This window comes from Ranitomeya variabilis, chromosome 1 (genome assembly GCF_051348905.1).
Source record: "Ranitomeya variabilis isolate aRanVar5 chromosome 1, aRanVar5.hap1, whole genome shotgun sequence".
NCBI classification, from domain to species: Eukaryota; Metazoa; Chordata; class Amphibia; order Anura; family Dendrobatidae; genus Ranitomeya; species Ranitomeya variabilis.
Window position 1 is genome coordinate 897,437,704 of NC_135232.1, and position 25,691 is coordinate 897,463,394.

General features: G+C 39.6%; 1 protein-coding gene across 1 annotated transcript in view; it reads left to right on the plus strand.

Annotated features, from left to right (window-relative positions):
* The first annotated feature begins 4,145 nt into the window (after positions 1-4,145).
* The window catches only part of LOC143788784 (uncharacterized), a 170,038-nt gene continuing 148,492 nt past the window's right edge, over positions 4,146-25,691 (plus strand). The window contains exon 1 of the mRNA XM_077278669.1: positions 4,146-4,251. Coding sequence (XP_077134784.1) covers positions 4,154-4,251 — 98 coding nt within the window. The 5' untranslated portion in view covers positions 4,146-4,153. The remainder of the gene's footprint in view (positions 4,252-25,691) is intronic.

Here is a 25,691-nt window from a genome sequence, read left to right on the forward strand (position 1 = left end):
AGATGTCGGTCCCAGCGTCTGGCTGAAGCTGATACTGTGTGTCTGGTTACAGCTGCTGCCCCAGGTTCAGCATTTGTAACCAACATTAATCAGCGGCGAGCAGACATTCCAGGGACTAAGTCCTGATTTTCAACTACTGAGCATTCCCGTGGAACAACCTCTCATTGGAGGTCAGAGGTTACATGCTCAGGTCCTGTAGCGGCTCCGATTGGATCACTAGGAAGGTCCCAGAAGGCTACATCTATAAAAGGCTCACATGGCCGCTCGGCCATGTGCTAATATAAACCAGCATTGTGTGTGTGCTTGTATGAATGTATCTGGGGAAAGCTCCTTATTGTTCCCCTTCCCTCCGGTTGTTGCATGGGCATTAGAGTGAGAGGAGCTAGGATACAGCACCAGTTAGTGGCTTAGCCACCACCACACACTTGGTCAGCATCTTTAGCGGCATACGCAAGCACGAGGCTGCGCGCACTCCGTGTGCTATAGCTTTCATTTAGCGGTTTCACAGTTGCGTCTGCACTTACAGACTGAGCACAGTTCCTTTACAGAGTAGGGTGGAAATTCCCATTTGAACCCAGCATCTGTCTCCGGGTGTCCTCAGGCGCGGGCTCAAAAGCCACTGAGTGACAGAGCGGGTTCAACCACCAGCTTAGTGGGGGTGAGTGCTAGGGATCCCACTATCTCCTGCTCTGCCCTGTGACAGCTAACAGGGTTCAGCGCTCCTATTGTGCTCTGCAACTCTGTGGAGCAACAGAGTTAACGTTTGTTCACACCGGGTGATGTTAACCCGTGTGTACCTTGGTGTAATACCACCATAGAGTGCCGCCATTACTTAGCAGCAGGTTCCATCAGTGCATGGTGGACCCCAGGCTGCGAACGCACATTCTATCTTCCTTTATATTATTTGGTGCATTCCACCAGCCCAAACAGTTTATATCTAGCTACAGCTTGTAATTTTGATTTAAAGACATTAGCTGCATTCATTGTGAACTGTAAAATGATAATTACAGTCATAGCAATCTGTAAATCTTTATCAAGCTTCCAATAAAAAATCATGAACACATCATTTTTTTTTACCAACAGGGAAAAAAAAGTTCCCTATTTTTACAGACTGTCCAGGAATTTCTGGCTGGTTGGCCTCCCTATAACTAAGCACTTCTGACACATACTTCAGGGTATTAGAGATTTCATCCCATTTGATTATCTTATGAAGAACTCTCTAGTTGGTAGGAAAAGTAAAATGTATATAAAGGCCAAAGCCATAGTTATAGTTAGGAGGATGAGTAGTAGCTCAGGGGAAAAGTGGTAGTTGGCGTGAAGTCAGTTTGTGCTGAGCGGTACAATGATAGCTTAGTAGGAGAGGAGTATTACAAGGCGATTTTAATAAGCATGATGAATTATCAATACTAGAGTGAGAGGAGTATGGTCCATATATTGTCAGTGTTCCCCTCCAACAGAAGGACCTGCTAAAGAAAACCCATGGTGAGCTGCTCCATTTGCCAGATCGCTGGTTTATTGAGGCCCATGGAGAAGGAGATGCTTTGTATAGAGTGCAAGACAGTTGAAGTGTGCAAACCCAAATCCATAGGAGATAGCTACAGAAGGGTGGGATTCAAATTTTTAACAAGTTCTCTGTTTGTGTTAGGAAATCATGTCCATTTAAAAAGCCATGCCCATTTGAATGACATCCATTTTCTGAACCACACGTATTTTCACTCAAACTTTTTCAACCACAAAATACAAATAGCTAATGTAGCTAAAAAAAGCGCTTTCTCCTTCTTACCCCATCTATACCTTCATTTATAGTTTAATTGCCCTACGTAATGTAAGTACTGTTCCAGTCACACTGACTCCCTAGGGATCAGATTAAGAAAATCTATTGAAGTCTTTGAAAATGGGAGTGAGAGGAGGAATATCAAGAGAGAAGTCAAGTTAAAGAGTCACATATACTATGCTGCTGCTTTCCTGTGTCTCACACTAGAGCTGGATTCACATCTAAACTGTAAGTAGTGCTGAATTGACCTCCATGCTGTTTGTGCTTTTGAGTATGTGCTACAAAGAGACAAGAGCCATAATACCTCTGTTCTGTACACTTTACATAATAATTAGGCCATTTGTATTTTTGAAATTTTTTTTTATTATTGAACAATTATAGTGCCATCAGACAATCCATTCCAAAGGTTAATAAACCTAAAACCTGAATACCGTATTTTTCGGATTATAAAACACTCCGGATTATAAGACGCACCCCAAATTTTTATGAGAAAAATAGGAAAAAAAGTTTTTAATAAAATGGTGGTGCTTCTTATAATCTATGCGTCTTATTGCTTACTGAGGGTGGTGGCTGCAGTGAAGTGGGGGTCCCAGGGTCGCTGGTGGAGGAGGCAGGAGTGGAGCGTTGCCGCAGGCTGGGATGAGTGGGTGTTCCAAAGTGCGGCACGCCTCTGCGGGTGTCCCAGTGGCAGTGCTGTTCTGTGTCCCCAGTGGCGGTGCTGAGCTGTGTCCACTGTCCACGGTGGTGGTGCTGTGCTGCCCTGTGTTCCTGGTGCTGTTCTGTGTCCTCGGTGCAGCGGGGGGCTCTGCCGATATTTTGCAGCACTGGGGACACAGCGCAGCACCGCCACCAGGACAACCGCAGCGGCACACCGATAAGGTATATCCGAATTATAAGATGCACCCCCATTCCCCCCCTATTTGGGTGGAAAATGCATCTTATAATCTAAAAAATACTGTATTTAAGAAAGTTAAAGTGATTTTTCATCTTTTTTTAGGAGAATATATATGTGTGCAGAATTAGTATGCAACTAAACACAAAAACTTATATATATATTATATAATTATATACTTATATATATACTTATATATATATATATATATATATATATATATATATATATATATAACTGAACGACTCAATATTTACAAAAATACATTTCTGGCATGCAGGCTCCAATGCTGAGCCTGCTGAAAGTCAGTGCCAGGGGTGCGGTTACAGCCTCAGCTCTCTATGAATAGAGAGGTGACCGAACCCTGACGGCCCCATCTCTATGAATAAAAAAGCAAACTGGCAGGGGGGAATAAAGTTCATTTCTGCAGGTTAATAATGTTATTTTACATGACAGGTTTCCTCTAACACACCTTTAATTAATAAAGTGAAATCAGATTCTGAACTTGTGAAATCAGGCTCTGAATTTTTATTTCCAATCCTCTTAGATTTTAAACTATCTCTCTCTCTCTTTCTCTCTTTATATATACCATATATGTGTGTATGTATGTAGAATAAAAAATACCGAAACAGCTTCAAGTGAGCCAGAGATGGGTGCAAGGCCTCCCAGACAACTGTCCCGTTGTCATATAAATATCATGTAAGAGAAGCAGACAGCACTCCAAAAAATTCAGATGAAAAAAAAGGGACTTTATTAGCCCATTTGGTGTGGTAACGTCAACATTGCCACACCAAAGGGGCTAAGAAAGTTCCTTTTTCCATCTGCTTTTCTTACATCATGTGTATGTACATACATACATACATAGATGCATGTATTGATGCAGCTATAGTACATGTACAGTATAATTGAAATTGTTTATTTTGTACTTGTATATTTGTATACCTATAATTTCATACCTGATGTAAACGGCACAATGAAACATATTGGAACATGATGGGTGGCTCAATAATAACAATAATAATAATCATCATAATAGAAATAATATTCATTAAGTTTAATGCGGTCTGATTTTATGCACATATTGAATAACTATTATATTATGATTTTATCACAAATATCACTTTTATGATGTTTCACAGTTCAGTGCATTCTTGGGATCCATTTGGTATGTTCCCATCATATGGTTCTTTCTTTCTAAAAATCAAAGGGCCATTGTCTGAATCCTTAGTTATTAGATGACCTGCTCCTGATTCTCAACCTGTTGTCCGTGAGTTGGAGAAACCTTAGAACGAAACTATATACTGCAGCATTCCTAAAGTAATTCACCAGAACCATTTCAAGCTTGATGGTACTGCTTAAAACAGAGAACTCTCTGTATAGACAGACTAAAGACATTTTGAAAAAAAGACAACAAAGAAAAGAAAAAACTCAAGTACTGGAGCACTGATCTAAAAAGCAAAAAAGTCTGAATCGCTTCAAGAGATAGTATGGATGCTTTACAACAGGAGAATTATGCTCTCTTACACGATGAATCGGATTTGGAAGAATACGAAAAAGGCAAAATTTTAACAGTGAAGTCTAATGGGTGAGTAATAACAAGTGTAGATGTAGCACAGATGTGTTATAGATGTAGAAATGCTAAATATTTTGTTTGGTACAATGTGAAGGGATAACTTTTATATGTAATGTTAAATAATAATGCGGAAAAATCGACAATTTCTTAAATCAAGTTGAAGAAACAACAGACTGGATTACAAAGACAGTCAGATTACGAGACAGACAGACAGACAGACAGAGACAGTCAGATTGTGAAACAGATAGATGGATGGATGAATTGATAGATAGATAGATAGATAGATAGATAGATAGATAGATAGATAGATAGATAGATAGATAGATAGATAGATAGATAGATAGATAGATAGATCTAGAAAGTGTTAACCTGAAATTATATTAATTATACTAATATTTATGGATGTGTTCTCTATAAACATTGATTCTCTGGAGCATTATGCAGTCTGATCATGTTAAGTACTGTTATTTTCCTTTCTGCATTATGCTCCTATTGACATTTTAAATGTTGCTAATTATAATTAATATGCTGCATAATGAGTGGAGAAATCTTCGGTTTATTGAGTAAACATAGCAATTTACTTTTATTTTATTCTCTAAAGTGAATAATCAATTTTATTATGTTGGGATATTAAAATATAAGTGAAACAATAATAGCTAATTAGCGTATGTTTGGGCTGTAACAGTGAAAACAATGTTTTTCATCTAGTTACTAGTTTGTCATTGGCATCCATTCTTTGTAATGATTAGCATCTTATTTACTTCATATGCTTCGAAAGACACACAAGAAACTTATTTATGGTTAGGTTTTAGAACTATAAAAGAAAATCTATTTTCTGTTAGAGTTGCATTGTATTATGCACAACCTACATCTTTTAAGGGAAATTAAGACAAACTTTAAAATAATGCAAACTATATTTCTATGGCAAGTTCTTGTTGCTGTTTTTGTCATGGTTTTGCCATTTTTTTGCCAAGGATTTTTAGGTTTTAACCCCTTAACCCCGAAGGGTGTTTTGCATGTTAATGAGCGGGCCTATTTTAACAATTCTGACCACTGTCCCTTTATGAGGTTATAACTCTGGAATGCTTGCATGAATCCCGGTGATCTAGATGTGTAGTGAGCACTTTGACCCACCGAGTGCTTCACAGAAGTTTATAATGCAAAGCCATAAAATAAAAAATCATATTTTTCCACAAAAATGATATTTCGCCCCCCATTTTTTTATTTTCCCAATGGTAAGAGAAGAAATTGGACCACAAAAGTTGTTGTGCAATTTGTCCTCAGAATGCTGATACCCCATATGTGGGGGTAAACCACTGTTTGGGTGCATGGCAGAGCTCAGAAAGAAAAGAACGCCGTTTGAGTTTTCAATGCAAAATTGACAGGAATTGAGATAGGACACCATGTCGGGTTTGGAGAGCCCCTGGTTTGCCTAAACAGTGGAAACCCCCCACAAGTGACACCATTTTGGAAAGTAGACCCCATAAGGAACTTATCTTGATGTGTTGAGAGGACTTTGAATCCCCAAGTGTTTCACTACAGTTTATAACGCAGAGCCGTGAAAATAAAAAAAAATCTTTTTTTCCCACAAAAATGATATTTTAGCCCCCAGTTTTGTATTTTCCAAAGGGTAACAGGAGAAATTGGACCCCAAAAGTTGTTGTCAAAATTGTTTTGAGTATTCTGATACTGCATATGTGGGGGGACCACAATTTGGGTGAATGACAGAGCTTGGAAGGGAAGGAGCGCCGTTTGAAATGCAGACTTAGATGGAATGGTCTGCGGCCATCACTTTGCGTTTGCAGAGCCTCTGATGTACCTAAACAGTAGAAACTCCCCACAAGTGGCCCCATATTGGAACCTAGACCCCCCAAGGAACTTATCTAGATGTGCTGTGAAAACTTTGAACCCCAAGTGTTTCACTACAGTTTATAACACAGAGCCATGAAAAAAAATCTTTTTTTCCACAAAAATGATATTTAGCCCCCAAATTTTTATTTTCTCAAGGGTAACAAGAGAAATTGGACCCCAAAAGTTGTTGTGCAATTAGTCCAGAGTACACTGATACCCCATATGTTGGGGTAAACCCGTGTTTGGGCGTATGGAAAAGCTCGGAAGGGAAGGAGCATTGTTTTACTTTTTCAGCGCAGAATTGGCTGGAATTGAGATCGGACGCCATGTCACATTTGGAGAGCCCCTGATGTGCCTAAACAGTGGAAACCCCTGAATTCTAACTTCTACCCTAACCCGAACACCCCCTAACCCTAATCCCAACCCTAACCATAACCCTAACCACATCCCTAACCCAAACATGCCCTTAACCCTTATCCCAACCTTAACCACACCCCTAACTCCAACACACCCTTAACCCCAACACACCCCTAACCCATATCCCAACTCTAACCACACCCCTAACTCCAACACACCGTTAACCCCAACACACCCCTAACCCTAATCCCAACCCTAACCACACCCCTAACTCCAACACACCCCTAACCCTAATCCCAACCATAACCCTAACCACACCTCTAACACTGATACACCCCTAACCGTAATCCCAACTGTAAATCTAATCCAAACCCTACCCCTAACTTTAGCCCCACCCTAACCCTAACTTTAGCCCCAACCCTAACTGTAGCCCCAACCCTAACTTTAGCCCTAACACTAACCCTAATGGGAGAATATAAATAAACATTGTTTTTAATTTTATCATTTTTCCCAAACTACGGCGGTGATAAAGGGGGGTTTGATTTACTATTTATAGCGGGGTTTTATATCATATTTTTATATTTGGCAGCTGTCACACACAAAAGACGCTTTTTATTGCAAAAAATAGTTTTTGTGTCACCACATTTTGAGAGCTATAATTTTTCCATATTTTGGTCCACAGAGTCATGTGAGGTCTTGTTTTTTGAGGGACGAGTTGTCTTTTTATTGGTACCATTTTTGGGCATGTTACATTTTTTGATTGCTTTTTATTCTGATTTTTGTGAGGCATAATGAACAAAAAACAGCAATTCATGAATTTTTTTTGGGTGGGGCATTTATACCGTTCCGGGTGGGTTCTTGAAATCTCAGGATGGATATTTTGTAAGGGTTTTTTATTGATCGCATAGACCCCTGCTCTATTTTCTGCTTTCTAGTACTAGTGGGCCTCTTTTGCTGAATCTGATTTAATCCCTATGTATGTGCCTTCTTCTTACTTCACCGTTAATATTTGTTGGGGGCTTCTATATCTTTGGGGATTATTTCTCTGGAGGCAAGCGAGGTCTTTCTTTCTCTTTAGGGGTAGCTAGTTCCTCAGGCTGGCTCGAGACGTCTAAGAATTTTTTAGGCACGTTCACCGGCTACCTCTAGTTGTTTTGGATAGGTTCAGATTTGCAGTCAGTCCAGTTACCATCTCCCTAGAGCTCGTCCTTAGTTTCATCACTTGCTGATCTATTTGTGATCCTCCGCCACTTGGGATCATAACACAGAGCACTGTGTCAGATCAGCGATTTGACAGACAGTGCAGGAGGCTTGCCGGCGCCTGCTCTCAACAGGCGCTCACCTCCCTGCAAGACCCGGAAGGACCCCCATGGCCATCTTGGATCTGGGGCCTGCAGGGAGGAGAATGGAGGAGACGCTCAGAACAACGCAATCACTTCATGTTGTTCCGTGGGTCTCAGGGAAGCTTCCCTATGCCACCAGAATGCTGCGATTATGTTTGATCGCAGTGTTCCGGGGGTTAATGTGTCCATGACCATTTATGGCACATAGTGCCTGATGTAAGCTGTGATAATCAGCTGACACCCGGCCGCGATCGGCCGCGCTCCCCCATGATCGCTGATCGCCTATGACATACTATCCCGTCCATGGGAATTAAGTCCCAGGTAACATGGATGGGATAGTAAATCCAATGGCAGAAAGGGATTAATGTTAAACTACCAGTCTCAATAAAGAGTAACAATGTATGTTATTTGGAGAACATTTGCAACATATTCTTTAACCCCTTTACCACCAAAGGCTGTTTGCACCTTCATGACCAGGCCAAACTTTACAATTCTGACCAGTGTCACTTTATGAAGTGATAACTATGGAATGCTTCAACGAATCCCACTGGTTTTGAGAATGTCTTGTTGTGACATATTGTACTTCATAATAGTGTTAAAATTTGTTCTATATTTGTGAAAAAGAATGGAAGTTTGGCAAAAATTTTGAAAATTTTACGTTTTTCACATTTTAATTTTTGCTCTTAACCGCTTTGCCCAGAAGCATGTTTTCATCTTCCTGACCAGGCCAATTTTTACAATTCTGACCACTGTCACTTTATGAGGTAATAACTCTGGAATGCTTCAATGGATCCCACTGATTCTGAGAATACTTTGTCGTGACATAATGTACTTCATGATAATGGCAAAATTTCTTAGATATGACTTGCATTTATTTGTGAAAAAAACTGGAAATTTGACAAAAATATTGAACATTTTGCAATTTTCAAACTTTTAATTTTCATGCTCTTAAATCAGAGAGTCATATCACACAAAATAGTTAATAAATAACATTTCCCACATATCTACTTAAGATCAGCACTATTTTTGAAACATAGTTTTTAAGTTATTAGGGTTAAAAGTTGACCAGAAATTTCTCATTTTTACAGCAAAATTTGCAAAACCACACAGTAGGTACATGTACGGTGCATGTCGGGGAGGGTTTTAATCAGAGAGTTATATCACACTAAATAGTTAATAAATGAAATTTACCACATGTGTAGTTTACGTCACCACAATTTTGAAAAATATTTTTTTTGCAAGAAAGTAACAATGGTTACAAGTTACAATTTACAAAACCCTTTTTTTGGGACCACATAATAAGTGACTTTGAGGGATATATATGGCCAAAAATACCACAAAGTGACACTATGTTAAAAATTGCACCGCTCAAGGTGCTCAAAACCACACTCAAAAAGTTTATTAACTCTTCCAGTGCTTCACAAGAATTTTTAGAATGTGGAAGGAAAAAATTAACATTTAACTTTTTTTCACAAAACTTTTCCTTTAGAGCCACATTTTTTTTATTTTCACATGACTAGTAGGAAAAAATGGACAAAAAAATTGGGGAGAAAGTGGGAGAAAACCATTGTTTGGGCACATGGTAGGTCTCGTAAAGGAAGAAGCGCAATTTAGAAACTAGACCCCTCAAATAAATTATCTAAATGTGTGGTGAATCGTTTTACCCCCCATGTTCTTCACAGAAGTAACATTGAGCTGTGAAAATAAAAAAAATCGCATTTTTCATACATAAATGTTTTTTCGCCCCAAGTTTTGCATGTTCACAAGGTTAACAGGAAAATTTGCACCATACAATTTGTTGCGCAATTTCTACTACCATTTTTTTCAGTCTATAAGACACACCGGACCATAAGACGCAACCCAAATTTTGGGGGTGGAAAATAGCAGAAAAAAGATTTTTATAAGATAGGGGTCTGTCTTACTGTCCAAATTTAAGGCATTTTAACTGGGGCCAGCCGGGTCACCAGAGGCATGGTTCCGTCCTCAGGAAGCCACGATACCACATTTATCAAGCACATCTGCGAAACGCGTTGGGGCGTTTGTGGTATCGTGGATGGGTATTCCGTACAACACTATGTTAGGGCTTGCGGAACGCACCGAGCAAATATTGAGATAATATAGGTGAGTTCGCAGACCGGGGTCCACCGTGCAGGAGTGGAACCTGCTGCTAGTAAACGGCGGCACTATATGGTGGTATAACGCCTGAACTGTACTGTTTGTCCATTTTGTAATATCTTTTTATATTTTTATAAACACTGGCTACATTTTGGATTAAATATGTAAAATGAAATAGCTTCATTTGTCTTTCTCTAGAAACAACACCTGTGAAGCCATGCGGTATCTGTAATGGGTGTCCAATCAGTGTAATTGTCCTGATGATTGGAGGTGGCAGAGTATTAGTACTTGACCATTGGTATCAATGGTGGGATCCTCGTGATCTCTGTGTCGTTACCCTGACATTAAGAAATGCAGTGTATAGTGAAAATCACAATGGTCTTCTGTGAATGCCAGACACAGACTGTTTTTCAGAAGAGCAATGTCAAGACAGGCAAAAAAGTGTAAAGCAGATCCCATCAATGCCACTCAATCACATCATTGGTGCCATTAGGTGCTTAGGACAGTGCTCTCTGGGTGCTATAAATGCCCTGCTCAGCTTTAGAAGTTAATAGCAGTGGGTGTAGCTAGGCTCCACATACAATGGCAGATAATGGCTGTGTATCACAGACATTATCAGCAGGCAATGTTGAATGTTCAGTTTCTGAGCATGTATTAGTGTTAAATTTGTTTCCCATTCTACACTATCTTTATTTCACTCTGTGTCCCTAATCATCTTCATCCTTGGTTCTTATATCAGGAGAATCTTATACTACATACTTCTGTTCCTAAACAATAAATATGAGAGAAATGAAATGCAATGTGGTATATTTTGGAGGCATTAAATATGTGCAATTCATCTGTTGCTGACAGAAAGTTATCCCAAATTGCAAAATACCAAATTCCAAATTCCTCCACAAAGCTCGAACTTAAATGGTTTTGGTCTTTCCATTTCTAGATGATTAACCCAACATTGTATACAGTACGGCATGGCAAAATTAAAAGTAGCACTGCAACCAAAATTTTTATCCATTTAATGCAAATATTGAGTTGTCTAATTTGTACAATCTAAAAAGTCAATTTAGACAGGCTGATAAACACAAAATGAACATACATAAGAATGGTTGTTCATGGTTCGAGATGAGCAAACTCAAATTTTAAAGTTTGGGGTTTGTACCAGACAGTCAGGGCCGGTGCTAAACACCTGACACGGACTTCTCTCAGAGGTCAGTTGCAATGTTCGAAGAGAGAGAGAGAGAAAAAGTTCCAACTCAAAAGTTTGGCTCCACATTGTTTTCAATGGGTTCGGGTTCTGGTTTAAGTTCAGGTACTATTTTAGTATCAGAACCGAACTATGGAATGAAGTTCAGGTCAGTACCAGAATCCTAACTTCCATGGGCCCGCTCATCCTTATTCACGATAATTGATCAATCTATTGAGGCCAGCAAACCCCAAGGAATGCTTCTTTATTAGGTTTAATGATTTTATAGCAGTCTTAAAGAGACTGTCAGCAGGATTTCACACCCTTAACTATTTATATGTTATGTGCATGTAGATCTTTTAAAGACAAGTCCAGCAATGCTTTAATCTAGATAGTCCTTTCTCCAGGTATTGAGAAATCAGCATATGCATATGAGGCTGAAGGACTATGGTTGATCTGAACCCTCTGTCACTCCTGCTCTATTCTCCACCAGCACCACCTACTGTTGTTTGACTGATAGCTCCTCTGCCTGAAGCCACACAGCATCAAGGTTGTAAATCAAGCAGCAAGTGGCTTTACTGTGTGTGGAGTAGAGCCAGAAAGATTTAGATCTACAGGAGCATATCGGCATCATTTACATATCATTTAAAATGCTGAATTCTCTGTAATGAAGTCAAGGACTGGCCATATAAAGGTGTTGCTGTACTTGTCTTTGAAAGAGTTACATGCCCATATAAATAGTTATGGGGTAAAATCCTGCTGACAGATTCCCTTTTAAAATAGTCATTCTCGACAGCACTTTCATCTTGTGAAACGGGATGTGCTGCGAATAACTAAATATATTATGCACATAAAATTATTGTTTTAATGATTGTTCTGTGGAAAAGAATAGTGTTGGCCTGTCGAAACAATCCAGCAACAAAAACGTGTATGTAGCGAAATGGATGATCATTTAACAAATGCAATTGTACTGTGTAAACCCGGTGTATCTCCAGTACTTACATACATTTTTAACCCTTTCATTACTGATGGCTATATCATGTGCTCTACTATATTAAATTCAGGACTTTCTACAAAAAAACAGGATAACATCATCACTAATCCTTTTCAAATGTCATGCTGTGACCATAGGAATGCTGGAGTAACCCTATATTATCCCTAATCTGAGGAAGCTGTAGCCTATTCCTAACCTGGGTTTTCTCCTGAAGTTTCAGATGCCTGGTCCTTGCACCTCTCTGTGATGGTAAGAAATTATATGCAGCTTCCACCTTTACCCAGAGAGGGAAGGTCAGAGGCATAAGGGGTAAAACCGACTGGACAGGCAGGGGTAAACCAAGACATAATCAAATGACAGGCATACAGGATAAAGTACAAAGGGAAGATGGATGCATAGTAACAGGATAGAAACATGAAGGAACGACAACAAGTGGAAGGAAGAGGTATTCACAACAAGCTGAATGCAACTATCTCAAGACTACAAGAACGACAATCCAAAACCACCTTCTCCAATGCAGCCATAAACAGAATGAAGATTTTATTGCTAGCTCGGAGAAAAGCCAGGCACAGGTTTATATAATGCAATGGTGTGGTTTCAATAAGCAGTGCAGCCAATAGACCACGAGGAACTGTAAACCCTTACCATGCCACAGAAAACCTGTTAACTCATGAATGACCATGATGATTTAAAGAGAAACTGTGTTCAGCTAATCAATGCTAACTACTAATCTCAAATGCATCACAGGTTCCCAGCAGAATGTGTCACATTCATGACCCCATGGTGGCAAGTCTCAGACACCTCTGCTCCAAGATGGGCAGGATGGACTTTTTTCAATACATTAACTGAAACAGATTTACAAAAGCCTCTGTTATTCTTTAGTAAAAGTCTATTCTGAATTATTTTTTTCAAAAATGTTATAGTATAGTTCTTTGATTTGAGATTTACACAGATACGCTATGTTAAATAACATACAGTGGAGAAAATAATCAAACAAAAAAGTTTCAGCAACAGACATCCAAAATCAGGTAATTGAGTGGACGTGAAAAACTTCATTTTATTTTATTACAATGCCTTTAAAAACATGCTGATAAAATAGTGAGTGATGGATTAGGCATTTCGAACTAAAGTGTTCTTAATCATAACCATTTTTTTCCAACTGGCTAGACAAACTAAACACTTAAGCATATATTCTTCTTCCTAACACAAAATGATAACTGTAACCTACATATTTTATTACAATTTTATTTAATGGCATTTATTATACCCTTGTAACCTCGTTATTACATAATGTATGAGATCCACAAATATTGGATGTTCTACCAATTAGATTTTAACATGACCTACAATTAAAAAAGGTTTACTGTAACAAGATATATGTCGGATATTTAATTATTTGCAGAAGGGACCTCTGTAATACAATAGTTTCCTGCCTCAAAACACATTAGAAAATTATGAAGATTTTGTTATTTTTATTATGTGTCTTTTCTTACTTTTATTAAGTGTTATAAAAAGTTATGTACAAATTATTGGATTTAATTCTAGACATTTCTAAGCTAAATGTCTGATTTAGAAGTGCATTTAAATGTCAATTTCACAAAAGATCTTAAACCATGCAAATATCAATGTCTTATGTTTTCTGCATTGTTCATTAGGATTTCTACATGCATTACTTAATTGAGTCAAGGGAGATTTTATTGATAATGTTCTTTTCCACAATCTGCTGATCTCCCTGAGGCCTATGATTGTGTTGTTTGTGAGAATGAGGAATGAAAAAAGAAGAAAGATTGTAGGAATGTATCAATCCATTACAATAATCTCCTTTTCACTAAGTACACCCCTAGGAATAAATAAATCCATGGAGTACTTGAAAAGATATATGCATTTAGCATACACAAGCAAAAAGGACACAAACAAATGCATATTATACAATTTTATTTGGTAGTAGAAGCTAAAGAATATCTAAATATTAATATGAGAGATTTATTTTAACCCCTTTATGAACATGACTGAAAGAGCTTTAATGGCCAGCCATTTTTTCTCTCTACGGTTTTCAGTAGAGACGAGTGATTGCGTGCCCTTCGTGCATGTGCGGTGATTGCGAACCACGCAATGGGGTGTACCCACACACCAGACTGGCTTATGTGCAGACTAATAGCAAACATAAATACCTGGTGTACCTCTCCTGCCACTCCTCCCTTGTGTATGAAAAAGCTCTGTAGTTAATACTGTTCGGGTAGTGCTATCCGATAGCGCTATCCATGAAGAAAGTGAACGGGTAGAGCTATCCCATAGCCCTATTCCAAAATGAAATGAAAGGGTAGAGCTATCCGATAGCGCTATTCCTCAATTTTCCTGAGCGTAAGCTACTTCACATGGTTGAGAGCACTTATGATTTGCCCCAAGGCCCTGCCCATGCCCAATGTTTAGTCCGTAGGCTGTAACCAGGAGTTAGTCCCGCTTTTGGGTACAAAATTTTTTGGCTTTTATAATTGTTAAAAAGCTTAATAAAAGACTTCTTTGTACACACAGTTGACAGTAAACCATTTGTCAACTTTAGGAATAAGTTTACCTTGCTTCTGTGTCTCAAATATTTTGACCCTTAAGCTACATTCACACTAGCGTCGTTTTGCCTACGTCGCAATGCGTCATTTAGGAGAAAAAAACGCATCCTGCAAAGTTGTCTCCAGGATGCGTTTTTTTCCCCATAGACTTACAGTAGCGACGCATTGCGACGTATGGCCACACGTCGCATCCGTCGTGTTTTGGCGGACCGTTGACACAAAAAAAGTTCCATGTAACTTTTTTTGTGCGTCGAGTCCGCCATTTTCGACCGCGCATGTGCGGCCGAAACTCCGCCCCCTCCTCCCCAGAACTCACAATGGGCAGCGGATGCATTGTGAAACTGCATCCGCTGCCCACGTTGTGCTACTTTAACACACTGTCCATCGGTACGTCGGGCCGAGGGTTTGCGACGACCCGTACAGATGGACTAGTGTGAAAGTAGCCTTATTTGTTGGCTTTTCCTTCCCCTGGGAAAAGCCACATATAACTGCCCATGTGAAAACACTGAAAGAGGCAAATAAATTCCTACAATATCCAAGGACTGTCCCTGAGAATTATTGATGGTCATTGCATAAGCCAACATGACAGGAAACTTTTTTTATCTTTGGAAATCAGGTCAATTCTTGGAATAAGAAGTGTCTGACCCTTTGTTTTTCCCAATGGCATGAATAACGTTTGCTTTTAAGGCTGTATAAGAATAGCATACAGCAAGGGTGATGAAGAGGGAAGAGGTTAGGTGAGAATAAGTTGGTTTTGCATTTTTTCACCTTTTTCAGGCAAGTCGCCATTTTGCTGAACCTGTGCAGAGCGAATTTCAAAATCTCCGCATTTTGGAGATTTTTGTTCCTTTTTTACATTTTACATTTATTATGCTCTTGGTCTCTCCAGATACCAAAGGATACTAAAAGAACATTCAATTTAAGAATAAATTTGCTGCAGATTGAATTTCACAGTCATTTTACAAATTTTAATGTTTTCATATCCGTTCATCTCTAGTCAGCGGTGCAAATGCGACACCTACTACTGGGAGAGACAGAAGTCATATCACAGGGTTCAGAATGGGCCAAAATACCTATTTTTTCATATCAAGCCTTTAACATTCTTAGTACTGCTGAATAAAGATACATGTGCTTATCAAGTTCTACCAAGGGATGAGAGAAGATATGAATGAAAGGAAAGGCTGTGGGTAAATCTTTTGGAAACTCACTCCCCTTTCTTATCCAGAGGAAGACAAAGATAGAAAAAAAACAATACACATGAACTCGTTGAGTCTTTAAAAAAAAAGAACATAGCCCCATCAAGCTCGACCTTACTCAACCAATTATACATTCTCTATTGCTAGATTATTTATAACCCACAATGCTATTTTTTGCTAGCATCCAGCCCTTTTTAAATGCTGATATATTGTAGTGTCTGCCTATATTACATCTAACAGAAGAGCAATTCATGCTCTGATTACTTTAACAGTAAAGAACCCTTTCCTATTTAGATGTCATAATTGCCTTTCTGCCACATGTAATACATTTCCACTGGCTATTTGTAAAATCATTGGAGGGAATAAATATGTCAGTTCCTGTATTGACCACAAATGTACTGTAATTATCCATGTAATGACATCACCTCTAAGGTGTCTCCTTCTAAGGCTTCTTTCATACTTCAGTTGTTTGGCATCAGTCAGCTCCGACATTGTGACGGATCGACGGATCCATCAAAATTGTTTAGAAAACAGTTCTAACGGATCCGTTTTTTTGACAGATCAGTTACACTGATACGTCAAAAAATTGATCCGTTAGAACCGTTGTGACCGTTTTATAAATCCGTTGGAACCGTTTTTTGACGGATCCATTTTTTAAAACCGAGGATCTCAATGTGATTGGCTATACAAGTACAGGGAAATGTGACTGGCTACTGGAAACTACTGGGAAACTATATATACAGTGTATTTACACCACATCTTTGAAAGGTTGTAGAGAAAGTGCCTTGTAGAGAAAGATGGAAGGAGGACTGGCGAATATTGTGAAGATATGTGCGGATTTCACTTTTGAGGCTAATCAGTTGGCAGTCATCGTTCGGGACAAGGAGGAAGAAAGACTGCACATCCTGCGGCAGCGGCGGAAGAGAAGGCTATGTGCGCATGAAAGCGGAAAATTTTGAAATTTTGTTGAGCCATGTTGGAGAATCAATACGGAGACGAGACACCCAGATGCGCTTCTCCATATCACCAGCGGAGCGTCTGATGGTGACTATTCGGTAAGTTATTCTTTTTTTTAATGATTCTCATTCATCAGACTTATAACTGTAATGTTGTTTTTTGAAGTTTTTATTAATTATTGTCTTTTCCTTTTGTTAACAGATTCCTTGCAACTGGAGAATCGTTTTCATCCCTACATTTCCAGTTCAGGCTTGGGATATCCACAATCTCAGGGATCATCAGAGAGACCTGCCGGGCATTGTGGGATTGCTTACAAGCGGAATACATTCCAGAGCCATCACAGGAGAGGTGGCTGGAGATTGCCCACAATTTTGAAGAAATATGCCAGCTTCCAAATTGTGTGGGAGCAGTCGATGGGAAGCATATAAGGATTGTCAAACCTTATGGCTCTGGATCTGAATTTTGCAATTACAAAAAGTATTTTTCTATTGTATTGATGGCCATAGCTGATGCACACTGCAAATTTATCGCTGTGGATATCGGTGCATATGGACGCGCAAATGACTCCCAGATTTTTAAAACTTCACCAATAGGGCGTCGTTTGTATGGAGAGACATTTGACTTTCCACCGCCTAGAAATCTCCCTGGAACCACCGGTCCACCATTGTCATTTGTGTGCATTGGAGATGACGCCTTCCAGCTTTCACCACACTTGATAAAACCCTATGGAAGTAGTGGAATGACCCAGAGGAAGAAAATTTTTAATTATCGGTTAACCAGAGCATGAAGAGTTGTTGAATGTGCCATTGGCATATTAACTGCTAAATGGAGAGTCCTGCTAACTGCAATTAAACTGCACACTGACACTGTTGATGATGTGGTTAAGGCTTGTGTGGTACTTCACAATTTTGTATTATCCAAAGAACACGTTTCCCTGGAGGAAAATGTGTCAGAAACCAGCTTGCGGGATTGCCACAACACAAGTTTTTGCAGTCCAGTTGCAGTCTCCAGAATGCGGGACAATTTTGCAGACTACTTCATGTCTCCTCAAGGATCAGTTGACTGGCAGTGCGAAATGGTGTAAATTTTTTTTCCACACTATAAATATACCATGTTTTTGGTTTTGTAACAAAACCTTTGGACTTTTACCTCGCAGTATTGTATGTTTTGTACCGGTACCCCTTTAGACATTTTCTACTATTACTTTTACCATAAGCTTAGTGGTTTTTATACAGTTTAAAAAAAAAGGAAAGACAATAAAATTGTTTTTAAACCAAAAAAAAGTTTTATTTATTACACGTTTATTACAGGTTCTCATAAGTTTGGGTGGAGATAGCAGCGGAGGGGTGACAGGGCGGACCATGTCGATAGTGGGGGACAGGACATCACGGGGAGGGTCAGAAGTGGAATGGGTGGTGAAAACATGAGGTTGGGCAGGGAGTTGAGGTACAGATGTGGACTGTGGGAGGTATGGTGAAGGTGTTGGTGGGATTGGGAACGGAGAAGTTAAAGGGGAAGAATGGAAAGGGGAAAGTAGGTACTGGGAAATACTGAGGGGGAAGGAAAGAATGGCGAAGGAGTAGAAGGAGGATGGACGAGAGGAGGATGGATGGGAGGAGGATGGACGGGAGGAGGATGAACGGGAGGATAGATCGCAGATTGAGGGGGGAAAGGTGTTGAAACATGAAGGGTAGGTGGAGGGGCTTGGAACATCGCCTGCGCTAGAGCAGTGTGGCAGCCTTGCATCACATGCATCTGCAGGTCAGGAGTTAAATTTTCCATGTGCCTGAGGACCAACTGAAAAAAACAGTGTCTTGGTGACTGGTTTGCATCTGAATGCATCCTATCCAGACAACTGCTGAGTTCAAGTATGCTTTTGTTAACCATATTGTACCCAGCAGATGTTTGCTCACCCAAAAGCTAGATGGCATTCTGGAAGGCTGCATTCAGATGCAAAAACTCAGGCGCATAGCTCCTTTCCTGACCTCTCTGATGCTGGTGTCCTGACCCCAAAGGTGTTCTAGATGTTGCGGCAGTGTCAGAGGGGTTAGGTAAAGGGAATTCTACATCACCTGCATCTTCATGTGACCAAGTCCGCCCTGCTGCTCCAGCTCTGGTGGATGGGGCTGAGGGATCACACAAAAGGGAAGGTACAGATACAGAGGGGTTGGGTCTTTCAATGTGGTCCCCGGTGGCGGACTTTTGTGAGATCGCTCAAGAGGGGTGCAACACTGATGCAGGCTCCCGAGTGCTGCAGACAGTGCTGTTAAAGAAGAAAAAAAAATGAGTATCTTGATATTACAATTGCCATTGCTGCCAAAAAAAATTGAAGGTTACACATTTTAACAGTTTGACTGAAAACATGTGGTGCTGAATATTTACCTTCTGCTCAGCAGCGTCGACCGGAGGAACGACAGGGCTCTGGCATATTTGTACCTGCTCCTGCGTCTTCTAGATCCACTCGGGGCCTGCATCTCCTTGTTAAACTCCCTCTTGAAGCAATCCCTGAGTGACCGCCACCGCACGATAACCCTGTTACCTGGAAAGATACAGCAAAAATTGGTTACTATACAACACATTAAATCATGCTAACATAAGTTAATGAAGTGTGAATACTTACGCGCTAGATCCTGGGCCCCAGTGTCGAGTTCCTCCCAGTTCTCCAGAACAGCACCGCACACTTCCTCCCATAGCCGTCGGGTGATGAACTGGTCAGCATGGCGGCGGTCCGCCATGTTCCACAGCGGCTCCCGATTTTGGACCTGTGATGCCTTTAACCAAAAAAAATTAAAAAGGTAAAGATTATACCACATGAATTTTAAAATTTACTAAACACCAAACCAAAAAGGAACTTACTCTTCGGTGACCGCCGCAATTAGCATTCCGACGACTATGGGAGGTGCTTCGAGGAACTCTGGGGCAAGCCCCGGATTGTGAAGACTAATAAAAAATAAATAAATAAATAAATAAATAAATAAATAAATTATGTGCTTGGATGGAGGCATATGTATTGTGTGTGCTGTGCTGAATGTTTGTATTGGGTGTAGTGTGTTGTATGTGAGGATCTGTCTCTGCAAAACTTACACTATGCGCTCCCGCTCCTTGCATTTCTTCACCCAGCCCGTCTCCTTCTGGAAGCCCCTCTGCTTCAGCTTCCTGTGAAAACAGAATATAGGGTTCAAAAACATATGTTACCATAGTTGTACCAAAAAAATGTATGAAAAAAAAAAATAAACACCTCAGGTGGCTGACGATGTGATGGGGGCTCCCAGAAGAAGAAATTATGGTCACTGTTTTAAACTTGGGGGGCCTGCCTGCGTCTGTCTTTGGTCCCTCTTGGTCCCTAGAATCTGCAAGTATAAAGAGAGTTCTAAGCTACTGTACAAAAGGATAGATGCAGCTTTCGGGACTTTATACTTACATCTGTTTTCCAAACTTGGGGGGCCTGCCTGCGTCTGTCTTGGGTCCCTTGCTTGGTCCCTCTAAAATCTTCCAATTTAAAAACAGTTTTAATTAGAATGATTATGTATTGGTATGCCAACTTACATTTTGATTCCCCCCTACAAAAATTATTACCACACCAAAAAAAAAAAAAAAAGAGTGTTAACCTTCAAACTTGATATGCTTGATGCGCAAGCTGCCAAACCCTCCACCTCCTGTTTCCCCCACAAAAAAAACCCAAAATTCCTTGAAAGCAACACCAAAACTACTTTAAGCTTGATATGTGCCATGCGCATGCTGGTAAACCTACCCCACTGCCCAGACAAAGTATCAACCTCATAAAAAATTCCCTCATTCAAAGTTAAAATACCAATACCCAAAAATGTCAATTATGATTACCCTACAGTTACTATTTTCTAAAACCAGATAACATTTTCTATACCAAAGGTTTGCATTCTGCATTTGTATATATAACCTTTATTGCATGTATACCCAGTTTTAAATTTATCTTGAAATCAGACTACGGACAGTTTTGTAGCATTTTTATTACTATATTTTTTAAAATTTATTTATTTTTTGGAAAGTAGGAGCTACACTGCTCTTTATTTTAAATACCAGTACAGTATGAAAAATAACAAACAACACATAATAACAACACGTAATAACACATCACACGGCATTTATACACACACACCACACACATGTCACAGCACAGCCATTCAAAATACCAGCACAGTATGAAAAATAAAAATATGCAGGGCGGGCACACACACACACACACACTGGCAGAACTCATGCTGGATGGCAGTACTCACATGGCAGTCTCTGGCAGGGTCTTGCTAGCTGCTGGTAGGGTCTGTCTTGCTGGCTGCTGGCAGAGTCTGTCTTGCTGGCAGGGTCTGTCATTGGCAGGGTCTGTCTTGCTGGCTGCTGGCAGAGTCTGTCTTGCTGGCTGCTGGCAGGGTCTGTCTTGCTGGCTGCTGGCAGGGTCTGTCTTGCTGGCAGGGTCTGTCTTGCTGGCTGCTGGCAGGGTCTGTCTTGCTGGCTGGCACTGTGTTCTCTCTCTGCTTGATGGCACATTGAGGAATGAAGCCCACCTGTCCTGTTTATATAGTTTTGCGGTTGTCTGGGCACAGTATCTACTTTTTGGAGCATGCTCAATTAAAAAAGCGGATTGGGGCGACGGATCCACCAAATGACAGATCGCGACAGATCCGTCGCCCATAGGCGGCCATTCTAGGAAATGGCGGATGTGACGGATCCGCCGCGAACCGCCATTTCAGCGCAGACAAAAAACATTACAATGTCCGTCTATGTCTACACTGTGTTCCAAATTATTATGCAAATAATATTTCCTCATATTTTCTCTAAATTACCTATCTGAGTTGCAGTCATTGTTATTTTCCAGTCATCTACTATTCTAGTATAATTGCAATGTTTTGGAAAAAACTGCCTATGAAAACAGTATCTTTTTAAAAAAAAAATAAACACTCAAAATGCATGTTCCAAATTATTATGCACAGCAGAGTTTTCAACCTTTTTTTTTATTTTGAACAAAAAATGGTCAATTGTGAAGTTATAAGCATTATCAGCCTATTACAAAATGAAATCAAACAGTTTTCAAGTGAAAACTTTATTCTAGGTGATGTTACATTTGCACGTAGGACCCCTTGTTCGAAAGAAGCTTCTGAACTCTCTCGTCCATTGAATTTGTCAGTTTTTGGATGGTTTCTGCTTCAATTGTTTTGCATGTGGACAGAATACCCTCCCAGAGCTGTTGCTTAGATGTGAACTGCCTCCCGCCATCATAGACACTCCTTTTGATGATGCTCCAGAGGTTCTCAATGGGGTTTAGGTCAGGGGAAGATGGTGGCCACACCATAAGTTTGTCCTCTTTTATGCCCATAGCAGCCAGAGATGCAGATGTGTTTTTTGCAGCATGAGACGGTGCATTATCATGCATGAAAATGATCTTGCTGCGGAAAGCATGGTTCTTCCTCTTGAACCATGGCAGGAAGTGTTGTTTTAGAAACTCCACATAGATTATGGAGTTCATCTTTACCCCTTCAGGGATCATAAAGGGGCCAACAATCTCTCTCCCCATGATTCCAGCCCAAAACATTACTCCACCTCCTCCTTGTTGGCGCCTTAGCCGTGTTTTCATGGGGTGTCCATCCTCCACTCCATCCATCTAGACCATCGAGCGTTGCACGGCACTCATCGGTGAACAAAACAGTTTGGAAGTCAGTCTTCATGCATTGTTTGGCCCACTGGAGCCGTTTCTGCTTGTTGCAGTGGTTAGAGGTGGTCGACAGGATGGCTTATGCACAGCTGCAAACCTCTGAAGGACCCTGCATCTTGTTGTTCTGGGGACGCTGGAGGCACCAGCAGCTTCAAAAACTTGTCTGCTGCTATGACAAGGCATTTTTGCAGCTGCTCTTTTAACCTTACGCAATTGCCTGTTGGAAAGAGTCCTCAATTTTTCCTTATCAGCACGCACACGTATGTGCTGGGAATCAGCTACATACTTCTTGATTGTGTGATGATCACGATGAAGTGTCTTGGCAATGTTGATTGTAGTCATGCCTTGACCTAAATACTCCACAATTTGTTGCTTCTCAGCAGCCGACACATCTTTTTTCTTTCCCATTTTGGCAAAAAATGTAGGCTGCTTAATAATGTGGAACAGCCTTCTTAAGTAGTCTTGCCTTTATTTGGACACACCTGCCAAACTAATTTTCACAGGTATCTGCAATTGCTTTCAGTGATATAAAGAGCCCTGACACACATCACCATCAATGAGTTTAAATGACAAACAAAAAAATTCTAACCTTATCACTCCTAAACTCTATGTGCATAATAATTTGGAACACAGTGTAGACGACATCCGCCAAATCTCGACGGATCTGTCACATGGCGGATGGAACGGACGACCATCCGCCACAATCCGTCGCTAATCCAAGTCTATGGGAAAGCAGCGGATCCGCCAAAATAAGGTGGATCTGCTATTTAAAGAAAACGGCGGATTCAAACTGACACCAAAAGACTGAAGTGTGAAAGAGGCCTAAGCTAAACAACTACAATTTTATATTATATTTTGTATAGGCAGTTTGTATACAGCATTTCTTCAGGTTAATCATGACTATAAAAATGCATTTTAAAATTTAAAATAAATATATACATCCAATTATGAAAATGCTTAATTTTACATTATTTATCAATTAAACAGCACTTTTTCTCATGGGACAACCCCTTTAAAATTAATTAAAATATCCTAAATGAAAACAAATTATGTTTTAAAATATAATTGGTTTAGTATTTTATTAGTTGAAAAAATCTTGGAATTTCTTTACTTTTTTGTTTCAACAAACTCATATCTTTCCAACGTAATCTTCAGTATATTCACTCATTTACTCAGCTCCCTTACAACTCTCCATCTACTAGCTCGCCATTGCCCATGAGAGTTAGTGCTTTTATTGATAAGTGCTAGAGGTCAAATAATCCAATATTCTATGTTTCTGATAATGCAGTTTTCTAGAGAAATGAAAAATGTTATCCACCAAACTTTCCATTCCCAATTACTTTTCATCTGAGTTTATCTTTCAGATGAGCAGCTGCTTCTTAAGATAAGTACCAAGAAAAAAGAACACAAATGGAAGCACCGTCACAGTATTAAAAATTATTAGATTTTATTAAGGGTCAATTGACACAAACATTAGAAATAAATATATATATAAAAGTAATAGAATACCATCTTCTGGGGAACAACATACAGTCTGAGACCACAGGTGCACGGCCCTATACAACAATCATTTACTTGCTCAAAAAGACACTTGGAATAAAAGGCAATGAATATATATAGTTCCTATCAAAGAATGTCCAATTGGTTTGGCTATATATTAGTTCATGGTGGAGATTCACCCCTTACCATGGTATGCCTGGATCAATGTATAAGGAAGCTGTAAATATATAAAGTAAAGTGCCAAGTGCTTTAAAGAGTTCACTATTGTTACTGCCAATAATCTATCTAAAGTCATAGCGGTAGTGAAAGTAAAAGGCTAGTGAAGACACCATACCCACTATGAGGTTTGTAATACCGGCATGAATAATGAAAGTTATACGTAACCTGCACGTGTAGTCCTGACAACCCCAACGCGCGTTTCGCGTCTTGCTTCTTCCGGAAGAAGCAAGACGCGAAACGCGCGTTGGGGTTGTCAGGACTACACGTGCAGGTTACGTATAACTTTCATTATTCATGCCGGTATTACAAACCTCATAGTGGGTATGGTGTCTTCACTAGCCTTTTACTTTCACTACCGCTATGACTTTAGATAGATTATTGGCAGTAACAATAGTGAACTCTTTAAAGCACTTGGCACTTTACTTTATATATTTACAGCTTCCTTATACATTGATCCAGGCATACCATGGTAAGGGGTGAATCTCCACCATGAACTAATATATAGCCAAACCAATTGGACATTCTTTGATAGGAACTATATATATTCATTGCCTTTTATTCCAAGTGTCTTTTTGAGCAAGTAAATGATTGTTGTATAGGGCCGTGCACCTGTGGTCTCAGACTGTATGTTGTTCCCCAGAAGATGGTATTCTATTACTTTTATATATATATTTATTTCTAATGTTTGTGTCAATTGACCCTTAATAAAATCTAATAATTTTTAATACTGTGACGGTGCTTCCATTTGTGTTCTTTTTTCTTGGTATTTATATTTAGGGAAGCGTCACCTTAAGGGGCCGTATTTATTGGTTTAATTCTTAAGATAAGTGCTTAAAGCAAATGCTCCTGTCTGCGAATAAAAAGATAAAGGAACTATTTACATCAGGTGATGTGTCCCATTGTTTCACTTAAAAGTGTGAAGATATAGGTCCAGATAGTTTATGCACCTTTCATTACATGAGTGATAGAACAGGAAGAAGGATCTTCTATCTTATCCTAATATATTAAGGCAAGATGCTGTTAATGGAAATATTTGGAGAAGTTTTATTATTATTATCATCCTCAGGCTAGTGAAAGTAAACTAGCCTTTACACCTAATCATCATTTGATCTTTGCCCAAGTCAGCTTTGGGTTAATTGCTGGGCAGCATAACAAACTGACCTCATTTATCCTTCATAATCAGGGAAATTTTAGAGCGCTTTAAGTCTAGCATGTATTCGATGCATTTCTACTATATGAATATCAATGCCTATATCCATAACAAGAATGTGTTGTCATAATGCATGTAATATTTATTTACTTTTATTATTCTGCACAGATAAAACAGAGATAGTTGATAAACCAGGTTTGTTGTAAATATGCAATTCCTCTAAATATGTACGCTGAAGCAATTTTTGTCAAAATTACAAATACCATAATGGAACCTGATTATAAGTCATGGTAGTATATTTCCCATAGTAGCTTACATTATAAATTCTGGCACAGCTTAAAGG